The sequence below is a fragment of the Eucyclogobius newberryi genome, unplaced genomic scaffold (assembly GCF_026437365.1).
Source record: "Eucyclogobius newberryi isolate DKJ021-1_F unplaced genomic scaffold, fEucNew1.0.hap1 SCAF_418, whole genome shotgun sequence".
NCBI lineage: Eukaryota > Metazoa > Chordata > Actinopteri > Gobiiformes > Gobiidae > Eucyclogobius > Eucyclogobius newberryi.
In genome coordinates, this window is record NW_027316077.1 from 36,765 (window position 1) to 59,650 (window position 22,886).

At 52.0% G+C, this 22,886-nt stretch overlaps 2 protein-coding genes across 2 annotated transcripts; both read left to right on the top strand.

Annotated features, from left to right (window-relative positions):
* Positions 1–1,280: 1,280 nt before the first annotated feature.
* On the top strand, positions 1,281–7,624 carry LOC140379561 (BTB/POZ domain-containing protein 17-like). Its single transcript, XM_072464233.1, has 4 exons — positions 1,281–1,410; positions 1,891–2,161; positions 2,315–2,741; positions 7,006–7,624. Exons 1-4 carry the CDS (start codon positions 1,359–1,361, stop codon positions 7,591–7,593), a joined length of 1,338 nt encoding a protein of 445 aa, XP_072320334.1. The 5' UTR covers positions 1,281–1,358; the 3' UTR covers positions 7,594–7,624.
* A 1,012-nt stretch (positions 7,625–8,636) lies between these two features.
* Positions 8,637–19,605, top strand: LOC140379563 (dual specificity mitogen-activated protein kinase kinase 6-like). The gene is made up of 12 exons (XM_072464238.1): positions 8,637–8,857; positions 9,190–9,250; positions 10,755–10,803; positions 10,884–10,997; positions 11,326–11,445; positions 14,379–14,495; positions 15,925–15,976; positions 16,344–16,471; positions 17,538–17,615; positions 17,692–17,828; positions 19,241–19,286; positions 19,489–19,605. Exons 1-12 carry the CDS (start codon positions 8,809–8,811, stop codon positions 19,588–19,590), a joined length of 1,053 nt encoding a protein of 350 aa, XP_072320339.1. The 5' UTR covers positions 8,637–8,808; the 3' UTR covers positions 19,591–19,605.
* Positions 19,606–22,886: the final 3,281 nt, after the last annotated feature.

The following is a 22,886-nucleotide window of genomic DNA, read 5'->3' on the forward strand; positions in this document are numbered from 1 at the left end:
GTTCAATACAAATACAAATGAATTCAAATGTGAAAAGAACTATCTTTTAAATGAGATGTTTCTAATTCCTCAAACACCATAAACCAAATGACCCTGAAACAGGACTAAACCAGGACTAAACCAGGACTAAACCAGGACTAAACCAGGACCAACCAGGACTAAACCAGGACTAAACCAGGACTAAACCAGGACTAAACCAGGTCTAAACCAGGACTAAACCAGGTTTAAACCAGGTTTAAACCAGGACTAAACCAGGACTAAACCAGGACTAAACCAGGTCTAAACCAGGACTAAACCAGGACTAAACCAGGACTAAACCAGGTCTAAACCAGGTCTAAACCAGGTCTAAACCAGGACTAAACCAGGACTAAACCAGGACTAAACCAGGACTAAACCAGGTTTAAACCAGGACTAAACCAGGACTAAACCAGGACTAAACCAGGTCTAAACCAGGACTAAACCAGGACTAAACCAGGACTAAACCAGGTCTAAACCAGGTCTAAACCAGGTCTAAACCAGGTTTAAACCAGGACTAAACCAGGACTAAACCAGGACTAAACCAGGTCTAAACCAGGACTAAACCAGGACTAAACCAGGACTAAACCAGGTCTAAACCAGGACTAAACCAGGACTAAACCAGGTCTAAACCAGGACTAAACCAGGACTAAACCAGGTCTAAACCAGGACTAAACCAGGTCTAAACCAGGACTAAACTAGGACTAAACCAGGTCTAAACCAGGTCTAAACCAGGACTAAACTAGGACTAAACCAGGTCTAAACCAGGTCTAAACTAGGACTAAACCAGGTCTAAACCAGGTCTAAACTAGGACTAAACCAGGTCTAAACCAGACTGAACCTGAAATTTCCACAGTGGTAACTAAGGTGGGACTAGGGGTGAGACTAGGGTTGGGACTAGGGTGGGACTGGACTAGGGCGGGGACTAGAGTGGGACTAGGGTGGAGAGTCGGGTGGTGACTAGGGTGGGCCTCGCTAACCCTAACCACTGCACAGTGGTTGTATCCATAAGGTGTTAGTGACACACGAAAGCCCTGGTTTAAAAAGTGTTCCAAGCTGTGGGAGCAGCTTAACCAAACTAAACGTGACTTCACCTCTTCTAAGTCTTTCTGCGCTTGAGGTCGAATGTGAACGTTCAGTTCCAATCAATCGTCTCCGATCATAATCCTGCGTTCTGATTGGCTGCTGAGGAGCTGTCACCATAACAACGACCCAATAATGGATCAATAAGAGAGTGATCGGAAAGAGTTGTCCTACTTTCACCCAGAGCCAGAGGAAACTGAGACTAAACCAGGACTCGAGTGGAACTAAACCCCAACTTGGACCAGCAGAGACCAGCAGACATGGAGTCTGGACTAGTTTTGGTCCTGGTCTGGATTCTGGCCACAGCAGCAGGTTTGTGAAGCTCATTTACAACTCTAACCAGCTCCTGGTTTAGTCCTGGTTTAGACCTGGTTTAGTCCTGGTTTAGACCTGGTTTAGACCTGGTTTAGACCTGGTTTAGTCCTGGTTTAGACCTGGTTTAGACCTGGTTTAGTCCTGGTTTAGACCTGGTTTAGACCTGGTTTAGACCTGGTTTAGTCCTGGTTTAGACATGGTTTAGACCTGGTTTAGTCCTGGTTTAGTCCTGGTTTAGACCTGGTTTAGACCTGGTTTAGTCCTGGTTTAGACCTGGTTTAGACCTGGTTTAGTCCTGGTTTAGACCTGGTTTAGACCTGGTTTAGACCTGGTTTAGTCCTGGTTTAGACATGGTTTAGACCTGGTTTAGTCCTGGTTTAGTCCTGGTTTAGACCTGGTTTAGACCTGGTTTAGTCCTGGTTTAGTCCTGGTTTAGTCCTGGTTTAGTCCTGGTTCAGGTCTCCTTTATCTTCCCAGGTCCAGTGAGTCCGGACTCAGACCTGGTTCTGGTCCACACAGGGACTCTCCTGGATTCTCTTCTGGACCTGTTTGAGTCCGGGTCTCGCTCAGACCTGACCCTGCGAGTCCAGACCCCAAAGCGAGACCACGTCGAGATCCTGTCCGTCCACACCCTGATCCTGACCATTCACAGCCCAGTGCTCAGTCACATGATCCAGACCAGGAAGTCCCACGATTTAGAGCTGACCGAGAGTCCAGAGACCGCCCAGGTCTTCAGCAAGTTCATCCGGTAAGGCTCAGACCTGGTTTAGATCTGGTTTAGACCTGGTTTAGACCTGGTTTAGACCTGGTTTAGACTTGGTTTAGTCCTGGTTTAGACCTGGTTTATACCTGGTTTAGACTTGGTTTAGTCCTGGTTTAGTCCTGTTCTGGTCTCTTGCAGGTTTCTTTACACAGGCGAGCTCTCTCTGGTCCAGCAGGAGGCGCTGCCGCTGCACAAACTGGCCTGTCGCTTTAAAGTGAGCGCTCTGAGGCGGGGCTTGAGCGAGCACATGACTCAGAGCCTGGAGTCTGATTGGCCAGGGCCGCTGGTCATTTCCTGGTTGGAGTATGCGGTGCAGATGGGGGAGGTGTGGCTTCGTGACCTTTGCCTCCGAGCGCTGGCCCTGAACCTGCGGCTCGTTAGCGCAGACTTCGTTAGCTTCAGCTCTGACCTGGTCCTGGACCTGGTCCAGAGGTCAGACCTGGTCCTGGACTCAGAGCTGGACCTGTTCCACGCCGTCCAGACCTGGATCCTGACCAATGACCCGGACGGACTCACGGCCGAGAGCGCGCTGAGGGCGGTGCGCTACGCCATGATCCCGCCCCAGGTGAGAGCCACGCCCACTCATGATCCCGCCCCAGGTGAGAGCCACGCCCACTCATGATCCCGCCCCAAGTGAGAGCCACGCCCACTCATGATCCCGCCCCAGGTGAGAGCCACGCCCACTCATGACCCCGTCCCAGTTGAAAGCCACGCCCACTCATGATCCTGCCCCAGGTGAGAGCCACGCCCACTCATGATCCTGCCCCAGGTGAGAGCCACGCCCACTCATGATCCTGCCCCAGGTGAGAGCCACGCCCACTCATGACCCCGTCCCAGTTGAAAGCCACGCCCACTCATGATCCCGCCCCAGGTGAGAGCCACGCCCACTCATGATCCCGCCCCAGGTGAGAGCCACGCCCACTCATGATCCCGCCCCAGGTGAGAGCCACGCCCACTCATGACCCCGTCCCAGTTGAAAGCCACGCCCACTCATGACCCCGTCCCAGTTGAAAGCCACGCCCACTCATGATCCTGCCCCAGGTGAGAGCCACGCCCACTCATGATCCTGCCCCAGGTGAGAGCCACGCCCACTCATGACCCCGTCCCAGTTGAAAGCCACGCCCACTCATGATCCCGCCCCAGGTGAGAGCCACGCCCACTCATGATCCCGCCCCAGGTGAGAGCCACGCCCACTCATGATCCCGCCCCAGGTGAGAGCCACGCCCACTCATGATCCCGCCCCAGGTGAGAGCCACGCCCACTCATGATCCCGCCCCAGGTGAGAGCCACGCCCACTCATGACCCCGTCCCAGTTGAAAGCCACGCCCACTCATGATCCTGCCCCAGGTGAGAGCCACGCCCACTCATGATCCTGCCCCAGGTGAGAGCCACGCCCACTCATGACCCCGTCCCAGTTGAAAGCCACGCCCACTCATGATCCCGCCCCAGGTGAGAGCCACGCCCACTCATGATCCCGCCCCAGGTGAGAGCCACGCCCACTCATGACCCCGTCCCAGGTGAGAGCCACGCCCACTCATGACCCCGTCCCAGTTGAAAGCCACGCCCACTCATGATCCCGCCCCAGGTGAGAGCCACGCCCACTCATGATCCTGCCCCAGGTGAGAGCCACGCCCACTCATGATCCTGCCCCAGGTGAGAGCCACGCCCACTCATGACCCCGTCCCAGTTGAAAGCCACGCCCACTCATGATCCCGCCCCAGGTGAGAGCCACGCCCACTCATGATCCCGCCCCAGGTGAGAGCCACGCCCACTCATGACCCCGTCCCAGGTGAGAGCCACGCCCACTCATGACCCCGTCCCAGTTGTAAGCCACGCCCACTCATGATCCCGCCCCAGGTGAGAGCCACGCCCACTCATGATCCCGCCCCAGGTGAGAGCCACGCCCACTCATGACCCCGCCCCAGGTGAAAGCCCAATCATGACCCCGCCCCAGGTGAAAGCGACTCCCACTCATGACCCCGCCCCAGGTGAGAGCCACGCCCACTCATGACCCCGCCCCAGGTGAGAGCCACGCCCACTCATGACCCCGCCACAGGTGAAAGCCACGTCCACTCATGACCCCGTCCCAGGTGAGAGCCACACCCACTCATGACCCCGCCCCAGGTATGAGACCACACCCCCTCTGCTCCAGGTGGATCCCTGGAGGGGCCAGCAGGGGGCTCATGACAGGGCATCCGAGGTAAACACACTTTGTAACTGTAAACATGTAGCATGAAACAACCATGAAACAACCATGAAACAACTCTTTATATTTTAATCAAACATTTGAATCGTAGTTGAACTTTGAACCAAAGGAATGTCGTGCGTTAAATAAAAGAGAATGTTCTGCCGTGTCAAAGGTCAAAGGTTTTGTAAAAGTCGAAAAACGCTCCTTCCCGTGCTAGCTGCCAATCAAACCTCTCCTGAGCTCTGATTGGTTCTGCCCAAAGGGGAGGAGTTATAATTGAATCTGTCCTTCATCTGAAAGCGTCAATGCTGTGATTGGTCAGAAGGTCAGGATTTATCTTAGAGTTAAGTTAGAGATTAGGCTAGGAAACTCCAGACAAACCTGTAAATCCTCCCTTAGAGTGCCCCCTTCAGGCGTGACCCCTCAGAGCGCCCCCTTCAGGCGTGACCCCTCAGAGTGCCCCCTTCAGGCGTGACCCCTCAGAGCGCCCCCTTCAGGCGTGACCCCTCAGAGTGCCCCCTTCAGGCGTGACCCCTCAGAGCGCCCCCTTCAGGCGTGACCCCTCAGAGCGCCCCCTTCAGGCGTGACCCCTCAGAGCGCCCCCTTCAGGCGTGACCCCTCAGAGCGCCCCCTTCAGGCGTGACCCCTCAGAGCGCCCCCTTCAGGCGTGACCCCTCAGAGCGCCCCCTTCAGGCGTGACCCCTCAGAGCGCCCCCTTCAGGCGTGACCCCTCAGAGCGCCCCCTTCAGGCGTGACCCCTCAGAGAGCCCCCTTCAGGCGTGACCCCTCAGAGCGCCCCCTTCAGGCGTGACCCCTCAGAGCGCCCCCTTCAGGCGTGACCCCTCAGAGTGCCCCCTTCAGGCGTGACCCCTCAGAGCGCCCCCTTCAGGCGTGACCCCTAAGAGTGCCCCCTTCAGGCGTAACCCCTCAGAGTTCCCCCTTCAGGAGTGACCCCTCAGAGCGCCCCCTTCAGGCGTGACCCCTCAGAGCGCCCCCTTCAGGCGTAACCCCTCAGAGTGCCCCCTTCAGGAGTGACCCCTCAGAGTGCCCCCTTCAGGCGTGACCCCTCAGAGTGCCCCCTTCAGGCGTGACCCCTCAGAGTGCCCCCTTCAGGAGTGACCCCTCAGAGTGCCCCCTTCAGGCGTGACCCCTCAGAGCGCCACCTTCAGGAGTGACCCCTCAGAGCGCCCCCTCAGGTGTGACCCCTCAGAGTGCCCCCTTCAGGCGTGACCCCTCAGAGCGCCACCTTCAGGAGTGACCCCCTCAGAGCGCCCCCTCAGGTGTGACCCCTCAGAGTGCCCCCTTCAGGTGTGACCCCTCAGAGTGCCCCTTTCAGGAGTGACCCCTCAGAGCGCCCCCTCAGGTGTGACTGTCCTCTGGACTCGGTGCAGGAGGTGGGGGACAGAAGGGTCCTGGCTAAACTCACATCTATGCTGGACCATGAGTCTCACCCCCTGCAGGACACTCTGTCCCCTGCAGGACACTCTGTCCACTCTGGAGAGCAGCTTCAGTGAGCAATACTGACATACCCATGTGCCATACTGTCATACCCATGTGCAATACTGACATACCCAATACTAACATATCCATGTGTAATACCGTCATACCCATGTGCAATACTGTCATACCCATGTGCCATACTGTCATACCCATGTGCAATACTGTCATACCCAATACTGACATACTCATGTGCCATACTGTCATACCCATGTGCAATACTGACATACCCAATACTGACATATCCATGTGTAATACCGTCATACCCATGTGCAATACTGTCATACCCATGTGCAATACTGACATACCCAATACTGACATACCCATGTGCCATACTGTCATACCCATGTGCAATACTGACATACCCAATACTGACATACCCATGTGCCATACTGACATACCCATGTGCCATACTGTCATACCCATGTGCAATACCGTCATACCCATGTGCAATACTGTCATACCCATGTGCAATACTGTTATACCCATGTGCAATACTGACATACCCATGTGCAATACTGTTATACCCATGTGCAATACTGACATACCCAATACTGACATACCCATGTGCAATACTGACATACCCATGTGCAATACTGTTATACCCATGTGCAATACTGACATACCCAATACTGTCATACCCATGTGCAATACTGTTATACCCATGTGCAATACTGACATACCCATGTGCAATACTGTTATACCCATGTGCAATACTGACATACCCAATACTGACATACCCATGTGCAATACTGTCATACCCATGTGCAATACTGACATATCCATGTGTAATACTGTCATACCCATGTGCAATACTGACATACCCAATACTGACATACCCATGTGCAATACTGTCATACCCATGTGCAATACTGTCATACCCATGTGCAATACTGACATATCCATGTGTAATACCGTCATACCCATGTGCAATACTAACATACCCATGTGCAATACTGACATACCCAGGGCCGTTGGATGCCGCTTGCGGCTTTAATTATCTTTTACTTTTTATTAAGAATATAAGAGTGTTTCTTAAAGCGTCCTGTAAGTTACCCGTTCTTTTACTTCTGTGTTACTTTGTGTTGCAACACTGGAATTTCCCCATGTGGGACGGATAAAGCCTTGTCTTGTCTGTCCTCAGGACCTGTTCCGGATCCAGGCCCAGTCCCGGGTCCTGGAGCGGTACCAGGAGTCGGTGCGGGACCTTCTGTTCCTGTCCTTCCAGTTCCACTCGGGTTCTCCTCTGACCATGAGCCGCTTCCTGGACCTGAACTGTTCCCTGTTTGTGCCCCGGGTTTATCTGGGGCCCGACTGGGGCCAGGCCTGGACTCTGCCCGGCCCCAGCAGAGACCCGCACAGCCTGAGTGTCCAGACCCAGCTGGGACCGAGCGGGTCGGACCGGACCAGACGAGTCCTGTGGAACCTGGTCTACTATCCGCGCTGGCGCCCCCTGTCTGTGGCCCCGGGACAGGCCCATACCGGCCCTTGGCTCCGGACTCAGGGCCCGCCCCAGATCTCAGTCAGTCCGGCCTCGGCAGGTCCTGAACTGGCCGGGATCCAGTTCCAGAAGAGCCTCCTGGTGGTGGGTCCGAGGAACAGCATCAAGAGGCTCTGCAGCTTCCACCAGAGCAGCTCCGAGGGCCCCGAGTGTCTGAGGGGCCCCGACCTGGACCAGGACCTGCTGAGGGTCCACGTGGTCATCAGGCCGGTCTACCACAGCCTGGACTAGACCTGGACCTGGAAGCTGGACCTGGACCTGGACTAGACCTGGACCTGGACCTGGACCAGGACCTGGACCTGGACCTGGACCTGGACCTGGACTGGACCAGGACCAGGACCAGGACCAGGACCTGGACCTGGACTGGACCTGACATTTTCATTAATTTAATAAAATGGTGACTGACCTTTGACCTCTGAAATGACTATTTATAGTAAATGTATTTGTATCGATCATATTCACATTCTTCCTGTCACCACTTTCCTTTGGCCCAGGGGCCAAATGTGGCCCTCAGACCGCCTGCTATTGGCCCAAAGTACAAACAGATCAAACTACAACAAATTAAACTTCTTTGTCCTGTTTTAGTTCCTGTTTGACTTGAAATGTTCCGTGCGTCAGCTTTAAATCTGACTCAAGTGTTTCATACAAAGACAAGATGGTTTGAAAGAGGAGTCAAGGAAGCTATTTTTGTTAAAAAAGAAAGACCTTCTTTAAACAGAAATGGAGGTCTAAGGTTCAATCTCCCTGGTATCTATAATGGTACTGAACCCCTGGAGAGGTAGAGGACCAGGACCAGGACATTTAGATGCTAATCAGGTCCTCAGGTTGAGCCAGGGTCTCACAAAGACAAAGAGGTTTCTAATAGCCCATTAAGATTCTGAATAGGCTCGGTAGATACAAGGGGGAGTTTCTGTTGAAACAAACAACTCTTTCCTCTTCAGGAAGGCTCCGCCCAATGGGCGGGTCTTACCACAGAACAGTATTAATATCGGAGTTCTCGATCTAAATTCTGTTATTGACAATGACTCTTGGATGAGAGTCGAAACGTCTATTTTTTCTAACTGAGTCCAGATGAAACAACTGAAGCTTTTTCTACAATACAAAGACAAACTTGATGAAATGTTTAAAGTTTTAGTTTTGGTGAAATAAACTCGTGACTCTGATGTTTCTGTTCTTTATAAACTCCGCTCTGTGCACGCGCAGCGCGCGCTCTGTGCACGCGCAGCGCGCGTGAGACACGCCCCGGACTCCAGCTCCCATAACGCACCGCGCGGAGCCGGAAGTACCGCTCAGACTCTGATCCGAGTCAAGTCCAGGCCCAGGTCAGACTCTGCAGACCCGGGGCCGCGCGGGGGCTCGTGCACGCTCCCGCTCCACGTGCATGGACGCACGCGCATCGCGGAGTCTCGGTTCACGCGCGTCGTTTCTGCAAAAGACGCGTGCACGATGCAGGGCGCGAGCGGCGGACGAGGCGCGCCCGCGCCGCAACGAGCAGGTAGGGCACGCGCACGAGTGCACGCGGGAGCACGCATGGGTGCACGCGCGCCCCCGTGCACGCGGGAAAACGGGGTTCAGGGGCGCACGAGCGCTGTTTAAGTTCACTTCCGGTTCGAGCAGTTCCTGGAAGCGCGCGCGTGTGAGTCTGTGCGTGAGGGGCAGTGGGGTCACGTGTGAAGGGGAGGAGCATAGTCTGTGAGGGAGGGCATCAGGTGTAAAAGTGTTACATATATATATATAAAATATATATATATATATATATATATATATATATATATATATATATATCAGTAATAACAGAACAGGGTCAGAAGTGTGTTGTGTCTTTAGGGAAGAAGAAACCTCCTCTGAAGATTCCTAAAGAAGTCTTTGAGTCGACTCCAGTTCCGAGGTACAAAGTCTTTTACGTCAAGAATGTGAAAATATAAAAAAAAGTCCTTCATTATTTTTTCTTTCAGTTTTTAAATGTAAATAAAAAGAACAAAATCACAGAAACTGACCGGAGCAAAATAAATCAATAATCAGCTCCATCTAAATCCTGGAGAGCAGCAGGACAGTGGTCTGCCTCCTGGTGGCGCTGTTGTATTTCCCTGTGAAGATTGTGACCTTTGACCTGGAGTTATGAAGAAACATGTGACTTTAAGCTCCTCCCACTCTTCATCTGTCAAAACAAGATGAACTTCTCTTTCACATTTACAAAAATATATTGAGAATTTGTCCAGATTAGAAATGTATTGATCTAATATTTCCCTTGAGCAGCACAAATCTGACATCTTTATCTTTGTGTTCAAACTCTGTTCAAAGGCCACGCCCCTGTTCAAAGGCCACGCCCCTGTTCAAAGGCCACGCCCCTGTTCAAAGGCCACGCCCCTCTTATGTCTGTTATAACCAAATGTCGTTAATTTTTAATCTTCTAAGTTGTTTAAATGGCGTTCTTGTAAGTACTGTATATAATATCTCTTTTCTCATCCTCAGTGTCTTTGACATTAACGTTCAAATATTCCATTCTTTACCTTTCAGATGCCGTTGTTTTAAACATGAATCAATATAAATCTGCTTTGGTGGCACAGCTCTCTGGTCAAACACACAAAGGAACAACAACAACAGAACTCAATAGAACAAACAAAATGTAAAAAAAAGAACTCACGCCAAAACCATGCAAAGAGCCCACAGACTGATCCAAAAAGAGATCATCTTCTATGTCCTCTGGTACAGTTGATACTCTTTTACAAACTAAACCTGGCCCACACTGGCCCACACTGGCCCACACTGGCCCACACTGGCCCACACTGGGCACATAGTCACATGTGTCCAGTACACAATATAGCATTGCCTGTTCTGCTTGTATTTCTCAGGCTCATTAGAGGTAGAATCTCCTGGTGAACACGTAATAAAGATGAATTATTTGCACAGATATGACCGCAGCTCGTCCCAACTACACACAACATTTAAAAATGTGACCTGTAGAGCTGAAGAGCGTTTATGCAAAAGCAACGGTCACGGCCCGGTCTGTGTCTGGTCTGTGTCTGGTCTGTGTCTGTGTCTGTGTCTGGTCTGTGTCTGTGTCTGTGTCTGGTCTGTGTCTGTGTCTGGTCTGTGTCTGTGTCTGGTCTGTGTCTGTGTCTGGTCTGTGTCTGGTCTGTGTCTGGTCTGTGTCTGTGTCTGGTCTGTGTCTGGTCTGTGTCTGTGTCTGTGTCTGTGTCTGGTCTGTGTCTGGTCTGTGTCTGGTCTGTGTCTGGTCTGTGTCTGGTCTGTGTCTGGTCTGTGTCTGTGTCTGTGTCTGGTCTGTGTCTGTGTCTGTGTCTGTGTCTGGTCTGTGTCTGGTCTGTGTCTGTGTCTGTGTCTGGTCTGTGTCTGTGTCTGTGTCTGGATCTTGACCTTGTTTGTCTCCTCAGCGCTCCCAGAGACCTGGACTCCAAAGCTTGTGTGACTGTTGGAGAAAAGGTCCGTGTTCTTCTGACGTAACGTTTTAGATCAAACTTAAATCACAAATCTAAACGTCTAAATGTCTAAACTTGTGTCAGAACTTCGAGGTTCAGGCGGACGACCTGGTGCAGCTGTCGGAGCTCGGGCGAGGAGCCTACGGGGTCGTCTACAAGATGAGACACGTGCCCAGCGACACCATCATGGCCGTCAAGGTGAGGCATCTGTCTGCAGAGAAGATCTGTGTCTGAAGAGAGAGCTGGTGTCTGACCTCTTGACCTGGAGTCTGACCTCTTGACCTGTTGTATGACCTCTTGACCTGTTGTATGACCTCTTGACCTGGTGTCTTACCTCTTGACCTGGTGTCTTACCTCTTGACCTGTTGTATGACCTCTTGACCTGTTGTATGACCTCTTGACCTGGTGTCTTACCTCTTGACCTGGTGTCTTACCTCTTGACCGTGTGTATGACCTCTTGACCTGTTGTATGACCTCTTGACCTGGTGTCTGACCTCTTGACCTGGTGTCTGACCTTGTGTTGCAGTTGATCCGGGCCACGGTGAACTCTCAGGAGCAGAAGAGGCTCCTCATGGACTTGGACATCAACATGAGGACTGTGGACTGTGACTACACTGTGACCTTCTACGGAGCAATGTTCAGAGAGGTGAGACCTGCAGGGGGCGCTGTTACTGTGTTCAGGTGTGTTCAGGTGTGTCACTGTGTGTCACTGTGTTCAGGTGTGTCACTGTGTTCAGGTGTGTCACTGTGTTCAGGTGTGTCAGTGTTCAGGTGTGTCACTGTGTTCAGGTGTGTTCGGGCGTGTCACTGTGTTCAGGCGTGTCACTGTGTTCAGGTGTGTCACTGTGTTCAGGTGTGTTCAGGTGTGTCACTGTGTTCAGGTGTGTCACTGTGTTCAGGTGTGTTACTGTGTTCGGGTGTGTCACTGTGTTCAGGTGTGTTCAGGTGTGTCACTGTGTTCAGGTGTGTCACTGTGTTCAGGTGTGTTCAGGTGTGTCACTGTGTTCAGGTGTGTCACTGTGTTCAGGTGTGTCACTGTGTTCAGGTGTGTTACTGTGTTCAGGTGTGTTCGGGCGTGTCACTGTGTTCAGGCGTGTCACTGTGTTCAGGAGTGTTCAGGTGTGTCACTGTGTTCAGGTGTGTTCGGGCGTGTCACTGTGTTCAGGCGTGTCACTGTGTTCAGGTGTGTCACTGTGTTCAGGTGTGTCACTGTGTTCAGGTGTGTCACTGTGTTCAGGTGTGTTCAGGTGTGTCACTGTGTTCAGGTGTGTCACTGTGTTCAGGTGTGTCACTGTGTTCAGGTGTTCAGGTGTGTTACTGTGTTCAGGTGTGTTCGGGCGTGTCACTGTGTTCAGGCGTGTCACTGTGTTCAGGAGTGTTCAGGTGTGTCACTGTGTTCAGGTGTGTTCGGGCGTGTCACTGTGTTCAGGCGTGTCACTGTGTTCAGGCGTGTCACTGTGTTCAGGAGTGTTCAGGTGTGTCACTGTGTTCAGGTGTGTCACTGTGTTCAGGTGTGTCACTGTGTTCAGGTGTGTCACTGTGTTCAGGTGTGTTCAGGTGTGTCACTGTGTTCAGGTGTGTCACTGTTCAGGTGTGTTCAGGTGTGTCACTGTGTTCAGGTGTGTCACTGTGTTCAGGTGTGTTCAGGTGTGTCACTGTGTTCAGGTGTGTCACTGTGTTCAGGTGTGTCACTGTTCAGGTGTGTCACTGTGTTCAGGTGTGTTACTGTGTTCGGGCGTGTCACTGTGTTCAGGCGTGTCACTGTGTTCAGGAGTGTTCAGGTGTGTCACTGTGTTCAGGTGTGTTCGGGCGTGTCACTGTGTTCAGGCGGGTCACTGTGTTCAGGAGTGTTCAGGTGTGTCACTGTGTTCAGGTGTGTCACTGTGTTCAGGTGTGTCACTGTGTTCAGGTGTGTTCAGGTGTGTCACTGTGTTCAGGTGTGTTACTGTGTTCAGGTGGGTTCGGGCGTGTCACTGTGTTCAGGCGTGTCACTGTGTTCAGGAGTGTTCAGGTGTGTCACTGTGTTCAGGTGTGTTCAGGTGTGTCACTGTGTTCAGGTGTGTCACTGTGTTCAGGCGTGTCACTGTGTTCAGGAGTGTTCAGGTGTGTCACTGTGTTCAGGTGTGTTCAGGTGTGTCACTGTGTTCAGGTGTGTCACTGTGTTCAGGTGTGTCACTGTTCAGGTGTCACTGTGTTCAGGTGTGTTACTGTGTTCAGGTGTGTTCGGGCGTGTCACTGTGTTCAGGCGTGTCACTGTGTTCAGGAGTGTTCAGGTGTGTCACTGTGTTCAGGTGTGTTACTGTGTTCGGGTGTGTCACTGTGTTCAGGTGTGTCACTGTGTTCAGGTGTGTTCAGGTGTGTCACTGTGTTCAGGTGTGTTCAGGTGTGTCACTGTGTTCAGGTGTGTCAGTGTGTTCAGGTGTGTCACTGTGTTCAGGTGTGTTCGGGCATGTCACTGTGTTCAGGTGTGTTACTGTGTTCAGGTGTGTCACTGTGTTCAGGTGTGTCACTGTGTTCAGGAGTGTTCAGGAGTGTCTCTGTGTTCAGGAGTGTTCAGGAGTGTCTCTGTGTTCAGGTGTGTTCAGGTGTGTCTCTGTGTTCAGGAGTGTTCAGGAGTGTCTCTGTGTTCAGGAGTGTTCAGGAGTGTCTCTGTGTTCAGGTGTGTTCAGGAGTGTTCAGGTGTGTCTCTGTGTTCAGAAGTGTTCAGGTGTGTTACTGTGTTCAGGAGTGTTCAGGTGTGTCTCTGTGTTCAGGAGTGTTCAGGTGTGTCTCTGTGTTCAGGAGTGTCTCAGCGTTCAGGAGTGTACAGGAGTGTTCAGGTGTGTCTCTGTGTTCAGGTGTGTCTCTGTGTTCAGGTGTGTTCAGGTGTGTCAGTGTTCAGGAGTGTCTCTGTGTTCAGGAGTGTTCAGGAGTGTCTCTGTGTTCAGGAGTGTTCAGGAGTGTCTCTGTGTTCAGGAGTGTTCAGGTGTGTCTCTGTGTTCAGGAGTGTTCAGGAGTGTCTCTGTGTTCAGGAGTGTTCAGGTGTGTCTCTGTGTTCAGGAGTGTTCAGGTGTGTTCAGGTCTGTCTCTGTGTTCAGAAGTGTTCAGGTGTGTTACTGTGTTCAGGTGTGTCTCTGTGTTCAGGAGTGTTCAGGTGTGTCTCTGTGTTCAGGAGTGTTCAGGTGTGTCTCAGCGTTCAGGAGTGTACAGGAGTGTTCAGGTGTGTCTCTGTGTTCAGGTGTGTTCAGGAGTGTTCAGGTGTGTCAGTGTTCAGGAGTGTCTCAGTGTTCAGGAGTGTCTCTGTGTTCAGGAGTGTTCAGGAGTGTCTCTGTGTTCAGGAGTGTTCAGGAGTGTCTCTGTGTTCAGGAGTGTTCAGGTGTGTCTCTGTGTTCAGGAGTGTTCAGGAGTGTCTCTGTGTTCAGGAGTGTTCAGGTGTGTCTCTGTGTTCAGGAGTGTTCAGGAGTGTCTCTGTGTTCAGGTGTGTTCAGGAGTGTTCAGGTGTGTCTCTGTGTTCAGGAGTGTTCAGGAGTGTCTCTGTGTTCAGGAGTGTTCAGGTGTGTCTCTGTGTTCAGGAGTGTTCAGGTGTGTCTCTGTGTTCAGGGCGATGTGTGGATCTGCATGGAGCTCATGGACACGTCTCTGGATCAGTTCTACAAACAAGTGAAAGCCAAAGAACAGAACATTCCAGAGGACGTCCTGGGAAAGATCTCCGTCTCTGTGCGTCTGAACACACCCACTGAACACACCCACTGAACACACCCACTGAACACACCCACTGAACACACCCACTGAACACACCCACTGAACACACCCACTGAACACTGAACACACCCACTGAACACACCCACTGAACACACCCACTGAACACACCCACTGAACACACCCACTGAACACTGAACACACCCACTGAACACACCCACTGAACACACCCACTGAACACTGAACACACCCACTGAACACACCCACTGAACACACCCACTGAACACACCCACTGAACACTGAACACACCCACTGAACACACCCACTGAACACTGAACACACCCACTGAACACACCCACTGAACACACCCACTGAACACACCCACTGAACACTGAACACACCCACTGAACACACCCACTGAACACACCCACTGAACACACCCACTGAACACTGAACACACCCACTGAACACACCCACTGAACACACCCACTGAACACACCCACTGAACACTGAACACACCCACTGAACACACCCACTGAACACTGAACACACCCACTGAACACACCCACTGAACACACCCACTGAACACACCCACTGAACACACCCACTGAACACACCCACTGAACACTGAACACACCCACTGAACACACCCACTGAACACACCCACTGAACACACCCACTGAACACTGAACACACCCACTGAACACACCCACTGAACACACCCACTGAACACACCCACTGAACACTGAACACACCCACTGAACACACCCACTGAACACACCCACTGAACACACCCACTGAACACTGAACACACCCACTGAACACACCCACTGAACACACCCACTGAACACACCCACTGAACACTGAACACACCCAATGAACACACCCACTGAACACACCCACTGAACACTGAACACAGCCACTGAACACAGCCACTGAACACAGCCACTGAACACACCCACTGAACACACCCACTGAACACTGAACACACCCACTGAACACACCCACTGAACACACCCACTGAACACTGAACACAGCCACTGAACACAGCCACTGAACACACCCACTGAACACACCCACTGAACACTGAACACACCCACTGAACACACCCACTGAACACTGAACACACCCACTGAACACACCCACTGAACACACCCACTGAACACACCCACTGAACACTGAACACACCCACTGAACACACCCACTGAACACTGAACACTGAACACACCCACTGAACACACCCACTGAACACACCCACTGAACACACCCACTGAACACTGAACACACAGACTGAACACTGAACACACAGACTGAACACTGAACACACAGACTGAACACTGAACACACATACTGAACACTGAACACACAGACTGAACACACAGACTGAACACTGAACACACAAACTGAACACACAGACTGAACACTGAAGTTGGTGCTTGTGTTTCAGATCGTGAAAGCTCTGGAGCATCTTCACAGTCGTCTTCAGGTCATACATCGAGGTAGTGTGGTCCGGTCTGTGGTCCGGTCTGTGGTCCGGTCTGTGGTCCGGTCTGTGGTCCGGTCTGTGGTCCGGTCTGTGGTCTGTGGTCTGGTCTGTGGTCCGGTCTGTGGTCCGGTCTGTGGTCCGGTCTGTGGTCCGGTCTGTGGTCTGTGGTCTGGTCTGTGGTCCGGTCTGTGGTCCGGTCTGTGGTCCGGTCTGTGGTCCGGTCTGTGGTCTGTGGTCTGGTCTGTGGTCCGGTCTGTGGTCCAGTCTGTGGTCCAGACTGTGGTCCAGACTGTGGTCCAGACTGTGGTCTGGCTCATGGTCCGGTCTGTGGTCAGTGGTCAGTGGTCCGGTCAGTGGTCTAACCTGCTCTCTCTCTTCAGATGTTAAACCCTCAAACGTTCTGATCAACTCTGAGGCTCAAGTGAAAATGTGCGACTTCGGGATCAGTGGATATTTGGTGGATTCTGTCGCCAAGACTCTGGACGCCGGCTGCAAACCCTACATGGCCGTAAGTCCTGACCACTGACCTGACCACAGACCTGACCACAGACCTGACCACAGACCGGACCACAGACCTGACCACAGACCGGACCACAGACCGGACCACAGACCGGACCACAGACCTGACCACAGACCGGACCACAGACCGGACCACAGACCTGACCACAGACCTGACCACAGACCGGACCACAGACCGGACCACAGACCGGACCACAGACCGGACCACAGACCTGACCACAGACCGGACCACTGACCTGACCACAGACCTGACCACAGACCTGACCACAGACCTGACCACAGACCGGACCACAGACCGGACCACAGACCGGACCACAGACCGGACCACAGACCGGACCACAGACCGGACCACAGACCACAGACCGGACCACAGACCGGACCACAGACCGGACCACAGACCGGACCACAGACCGGACCACAGACCGGACCACAGACCGGACCACAGACCGGACCACAGACCGGACCACTGACCACAGACCGGACCACAGACCTGACCACAGACCTGACCACAGACCTGACCACAGACCTGACCACAGACCGGACCACAGACCGGACCACAGACCGGACCACAGACCGGACCACAGACCGGACCACAGACCGGACCACAGACCGGACCACTGACCACAGACCGGACCACAGACCTGACCACAGACCTGACCACAGACCTGACCACAGACCTGACCACAGACCGGACCACAGACCTGACCACAGACCTGACCACAGACCTGACCACAGACCTGACCACAGACCTGACCACAGACCGGACCACAGACCGGACCACAGACCGGACCACAGACCGGACCACAGACCGGACCACAGACCGGACCACTGACCTGACCACAGACCGGACCACAGACCGGACCACAGACCGGACCACTGACCTGACCCGAGTCCAGACCTGAGTCCAGTCTTTGTCCCATTACACCTTTAATGATCTAATATTATCTTGAGTTTATGACACAAAAACCTCCCAAAATAAAACTGGCCTCAAATCCACTTTTTCCATTTTATTTAAATTTTGTTCTTCTTCAAGTTCTTTTGTTTTTCTTCTTCAGCCGGAACGAATCAACCCTGAGACCAATCAGAAGGGCTACAACGTGAAGTCTGACATCTGGAGTCTGGGCATCACCCTGGTACCCGCTTTAGTCCCGCTTTAGTCCCGCTTTAGTCCCGCTTTAGTCCCAGATTAGACCCTGTGTCTTGTCGCAGGTGGAGCTCTCGATCCTGGACTTCCCGTACGGTTCCTGGGGGACGCCGTTCCAGCAGCTGAAGCAGGTGGTGGAGGATCCTTCTCCTCAGCTGCCAGAGCGCTTCAGCGCCCCCTACAGGGACTTCACTGCACGCTGGTAACGCACACGCTTCAGCGCCCCCTACAGGGACTTCACCGCACGCTTCAGCGCCTCCTACAGGGACTTCACTGCACGCTTCAGCGCCCCCTACAGGGACTTTACTGCACGCTTCAGCGCCCCCTACAGGGACTTTACTGCACGCTTCAGCGCCCCCTACAGGGACTTCACTGCACGCTTCAGCGCCTCCTACAGGGACTTCACTGCACGCTTCAGCGCCCCCTACAGGGACTTTACTGCACGCTTCAGCGCCCCCTACAGGGACTTTACTGCACGCTTCAGCGCCCCCTACCGGGACTTCACTGCACGCTGGTAACGCACACGCTTCAGTGCCCCCTACAGGGACTTCACTGCACGCTTCAGCGCCTCCTACAGGGACTTCACTGCACGCTTCAGCGCCCCCTACAGGGACTTTACTGCACGCTTCAGCGCCCCCTACAGGGACTTTACTGCACGCTTCAGTGCCCCCTACAGGGACTTCACTGCACGCTTCAGCGCCCCCTACAGGGACTTCACTGCACGCTTCAGCGCCCCCTACAGGGACTTCACTGCACGCTGGTAACGCACACGCTTCAGCGCCCCCTACAGGGACTTCACCGCACGCTTCAGTGCCCCCTACAGGGACTTCACTGCACGCTTCAGCGCCCCCTACAGGGACTTCACTGCACGCTTCAGTGCCCCCTACAGGGACTTTACTGCACGCTTCAGCGCCCCCTACAGGGACTTCACTGCACGCTTCAGCGCCCCCTACAGGGACTTTACTGCACGCTTCAGCGCCCCCTACAGGGACTTCACTGCACGCTGGTAACGCACACGCTTCAGCGCCCCCTACAGGGACTTTACTGCACGCTTCAGCGCCCCCTACAGGGACTTCACTGCACGCTGGTAACGCACACGCTTCAGCGCCCCCTACAGGGACTTCACTGCACGCTGGTAACGCACACGCTTCAGCGCCCCCTACAGGGACTTCACTGCACGCTTCAGCGCCCCCTACAGGGACTTCACTGCACGCTTCAGCGCCCCCTACAGGGACTTCACCGCACGCTTCAGCGCCCCCTACAGGGACTTCACTGCACGCTTCAGTGCCCCCTACAGGGACTTCACTGCACGCTTCAGCGCCCCCTACAGGGACTTCACCGCACGCTTCAGCGCCCCCTACAGGGACTTCACTGCACGCTTCAGCGCCCCCTACAGGGACTTCACCGCACGCTTCAGCGCCCCCTACAGGGACTTCACCGCACGCTTCAGCGCCCCCTACAGGGACTTCACTGCACGCTGGTAACACACACACAACCAACTAAAAAGGAGAAATTACAGAAAAATATGCAAAAATTCTCAAGGAACAAATTCTAAACTGATTTAAAATTATATGAAAATATATAATAATCATCATTAAAATATATGTTTTTCAGTTTAAAGAAAGTGTCGTCAGAACGTCCGACGTACGCCGAGCTCATGGTGAGTGCAACAGGGCCACCTGGTGTTGACCTGGTTTAGTCCTGGTTTAGACCTGGTTTAGACCTGGTTTAGTCCTGGTTTAGACCTGGTTTAGACCTGGTTTAGACCTGGTTTAGTCCTGGTTTAGTCCTGGTTTAGACCTGGTACTTATCAATGATGAGGGAGTTTTCTCTTTATTTAAACTTGATCTGTTTGTTTTCAGCTTCACCCGTTTTTCATTGAACACGAGGCTAAAGTCACCGACGTCGCCGGTTTCGTCAGAGGAATCCTGGGAAATGGAGTCCAGTCCCAAGACCAGACCTAGACCAACCTGTTGTCCTGGTTTAGTCCTGGTTTAGACCTGGTTTAGTCCTGGTTTAGTCCTGGTTTAGACCTGGTTTAGTCCTGGTTTAGTCCTGGTTTAGACGTGGTTTAGACCTGGTTTAGTCCTGGTTTAGTCCTGGTTTCGTCCTGGTTTAGTCCTGGTTTAGACCTGGTTTAGTCCTGGTTTAGACCTGGTTTAGTCCTGGTTTAGACGTGGTTTAGACCTGGTTTAGTCCTGGTTTAGTCCTGGTTTCGTCCTGGTTTAGTCCTGGTTTAGACCTGGTTTAGTCCTGGTTTAGACCTGGTTTAGACCTGGTTTAGACCTGGTTTAGTCCTGGTTTAGTCCTGGTTTAGTCCTGGTTTAGTCCTGGTTTAGACCTGGTTTAGTCCTGGTTTAGTCCTGGTTTAGACCTGGTTTAGTCCTGGTTTAGACCTGGTTTAGACCTGGTTTAGACCTGGTTTAGACCTGGTTTAGTCCTGGTTTAGTCCTGGTTTAGTCCTGGTTTAGTCCTGGTTTAGACCTGGTTTAGACCTGGTTTAGTCCTGGTTTAGTCCTGGTTTAGACCTGGTTTAGACCTGGTTTAGTCCTGGTTTAGACCTGGTTTAGTCCTGGTTTAGTCCTGGTTTAGTCCTGGTTTAGTCCTGGTTTAGTCCTGGTTTAGACCTGGTTTAGACCTGGTTTAGTCCTGGTTTAGACCTGGTTTAGACCTGGTTTAGTCCTGGTTTAGTCCTGGTTTAGACCTGGTTTAGTCCTGGTTTAGACCTGGTTTAGACCTGGTTTAGTCCTGGTTTAGACCTGGTTTAGACCTGGTTTAGTCCTGGTTTAGTCCTGGTTTAGTCCTGGTTTAGACCTGGTTTAGACCTGGTTTAGTCCTGGTTTAGTCCTGGTTTAGACCTGGTTTAGTCCTGGTTTAGACCTGGTTTAGTCCTGGTTTAGACCTGGTTTAGACCTGGTTTAGTCCTGGTTTAGACCTGGTTTAGACCTGGTTTAGTCCTGGTTTAGACCTGGTTTAGTCCTGGTTTAGTCCTGGTTTAGTCCTGGTTTAGACCTGGTTTAGACCTGGTTTAGTCCTGGTTTAGTCCTGGTTTCGTCCTGGTTTAGTCCTGGTTTAGACCTGGTTTAGTCCTGGTTTAGACCTGGTTTAGACCTGGTTTAGTCCTGGTTTAGTCCTGGTTTAGTCCTGGTTTAGACCTGGTTTAGTCCTGGTTTAGTCCTGGTTTAGACCTGGTTTAGTCCTGGTTTAGACCTGGTTTAGACCTGGTTTAGTCCTGGTTTAGACCTGGTTTAGACCTGGTTTAGTCCTGGTTTAGACCTGGTTTAGTCCTGGTTTAGTCCTGGTTTAGTCCTGGTTTAGACCTGGTTTAGACCTGGTTTAGTCCTGGTTTAGACCTGGTTTAGACCTGGTTTAGTCCTGGTTTAGACCTGGTTTAGTCCTGGTTTAGTCCTGGTTTAGACCTGGTTTAGACCTGGTTTAGTCCTGGTTTAGACCTGGTTTAGTCCTGGTTTAGTCCTGGTTTAGTCCTGGTTTAGACCTGGTTTAGACCTGGTTTAGACCTGGTTTAGACCTGGTTTAGTCCTGGTTTAGACCTGGTTTAGACCTGGTTTAGTCCTGGTTTAGTCCTGGTTTAGTCCTGGTTTAGACCTGGTTTAGACCTGGTTTAGTCCTGGTTTAGACCTGGTTTAGACCTGGTTTAGTCCTGGTTTAGTCCTGGTTTAGACCTGGTTTAGTCCTGGTTTAGTCCTGGTTTAGTCCTGGTTTAGTCCTGGTTTAGACCTGGTTTAGACCTGGTTTAGTCCTGGTTTAGTCCTGGTTTAGACCTGGTTTAGACCTGGTTTAGTCCTGGTTTAGTCCTGGTTTAGACCTGGTTTAGTCCTGGTTTAGTCCTGGTTTAGTCCTGGTTTAGACCTGGTTTAGACCTGGTTTAGACCTGGTTTAGTCCTGGTTTAGTCCTGGTTTAGACCTGGTTTAGACCTGGTTTAGTCCTGGTTTAGACCTGGTTTAGTCCTGGTTTAGTCCTGGTTTAGTCCTGGTTTAGTCCTGGTTTAGTCCTGGTTTAGACCTGGTTTAGACCTGGTTTAGTCCTGGTTTAGTCCTGGTTTAGACCTGGTTTAGACCTGGTTTAGTCCTGGTTTAGACCTGGTTTAGACCTGGTTTAGTCCTGGTTTAGTCCTGGTTTAGTCCTGGTTTAGACCTGGTTTAGACCTGGTTTAGTCCTGGTTTAGACCTGGTTTAGACCTGGTTTAGTCCTGGTTTAGTCCTGGTTTAGTCCTGGTTTAGTCCTGGTTTAGACCTGGTTTAGACCTGGTTTAGTCCTGGTTTAGACCTGGTTTAGACCTGGTTTAGTCCTGGTTTAGTCCTGGTTTAGACCTGGTTTAGACCTGGTTTAGTCCTGGTTTAGACCTGGTTTAGACCTGGTTTAGTCCTGGTTTAGTCCTGGTTTAGTCCTGGTTTAGTCCTGGTTTAGACCTGGTTTAGACCTGGTTTAGTCCTGGTTTAGTCCTGGTTTAGACCTGGTTTAGACCTGGTTTAGTCCTGGTTTAGACCTGGTTTAGACCTGGTTTAGTCCTGGTTTAGTCCTGGTTTCGTCTCCAGCTTTAACTTTTGCCTTTGAATTAATTTTGTGTGAAATTTACAAAAGACAAAACAGTTTTAAACAGTTTTGTCTTTTGTTTTGTTGCTGTTTTTGTTTTAAAATCAAATGTAATTTAATGAAATATTCGCCTGATATTTTGACGTATAATTGTTTATTTTGTGTGATTTTGTCGCTGGAAAATGTTTATTTAATTAAAACATGTTAAATGCTGCCACATCCTGCGATGGTCCTAAAGTTTTACCAGTTTAAGTTTGTAACGTCTGTGTTTAGTTTGTTCTGATCAGCTCCTTCCATGTGGTGAGAACAGATCTGAGCCAGGGATTCTTCACTTCCTCCTCATGACTCAAGCCTCTCTCTCCCCTCTCTCTCCTCCCTCTCTCTCCCTCTCTCTCCTCCCTCTCTCTCCCTCTCTCTCCTCCCTCTCTCTCCTCCCCCTCTCCCTCTCTCTCCTCCCTCTCTCTCCCTCTCTCTCCTCCCTCTCTCCTCCCTCTCTCTCCTCCCTCTCTCTCCTCCCCCTCTCCCTCTATCTCCTCCCTCTCTCTCCCCTCTCTCTCTCTCCTCCCTCTCTCTCCTCCCTCTCCCTCTCTCTCCTCCCCCTCTCCCTCTCTCTCCCTCTCTCTCCTCCCTCTCTCTCCTCCCCCTCTCTCCTCCCTCTTTCTCTCTCTCCTCCCTCTCTCTCCTCCCTCTCTTTCTCTCTCCTCC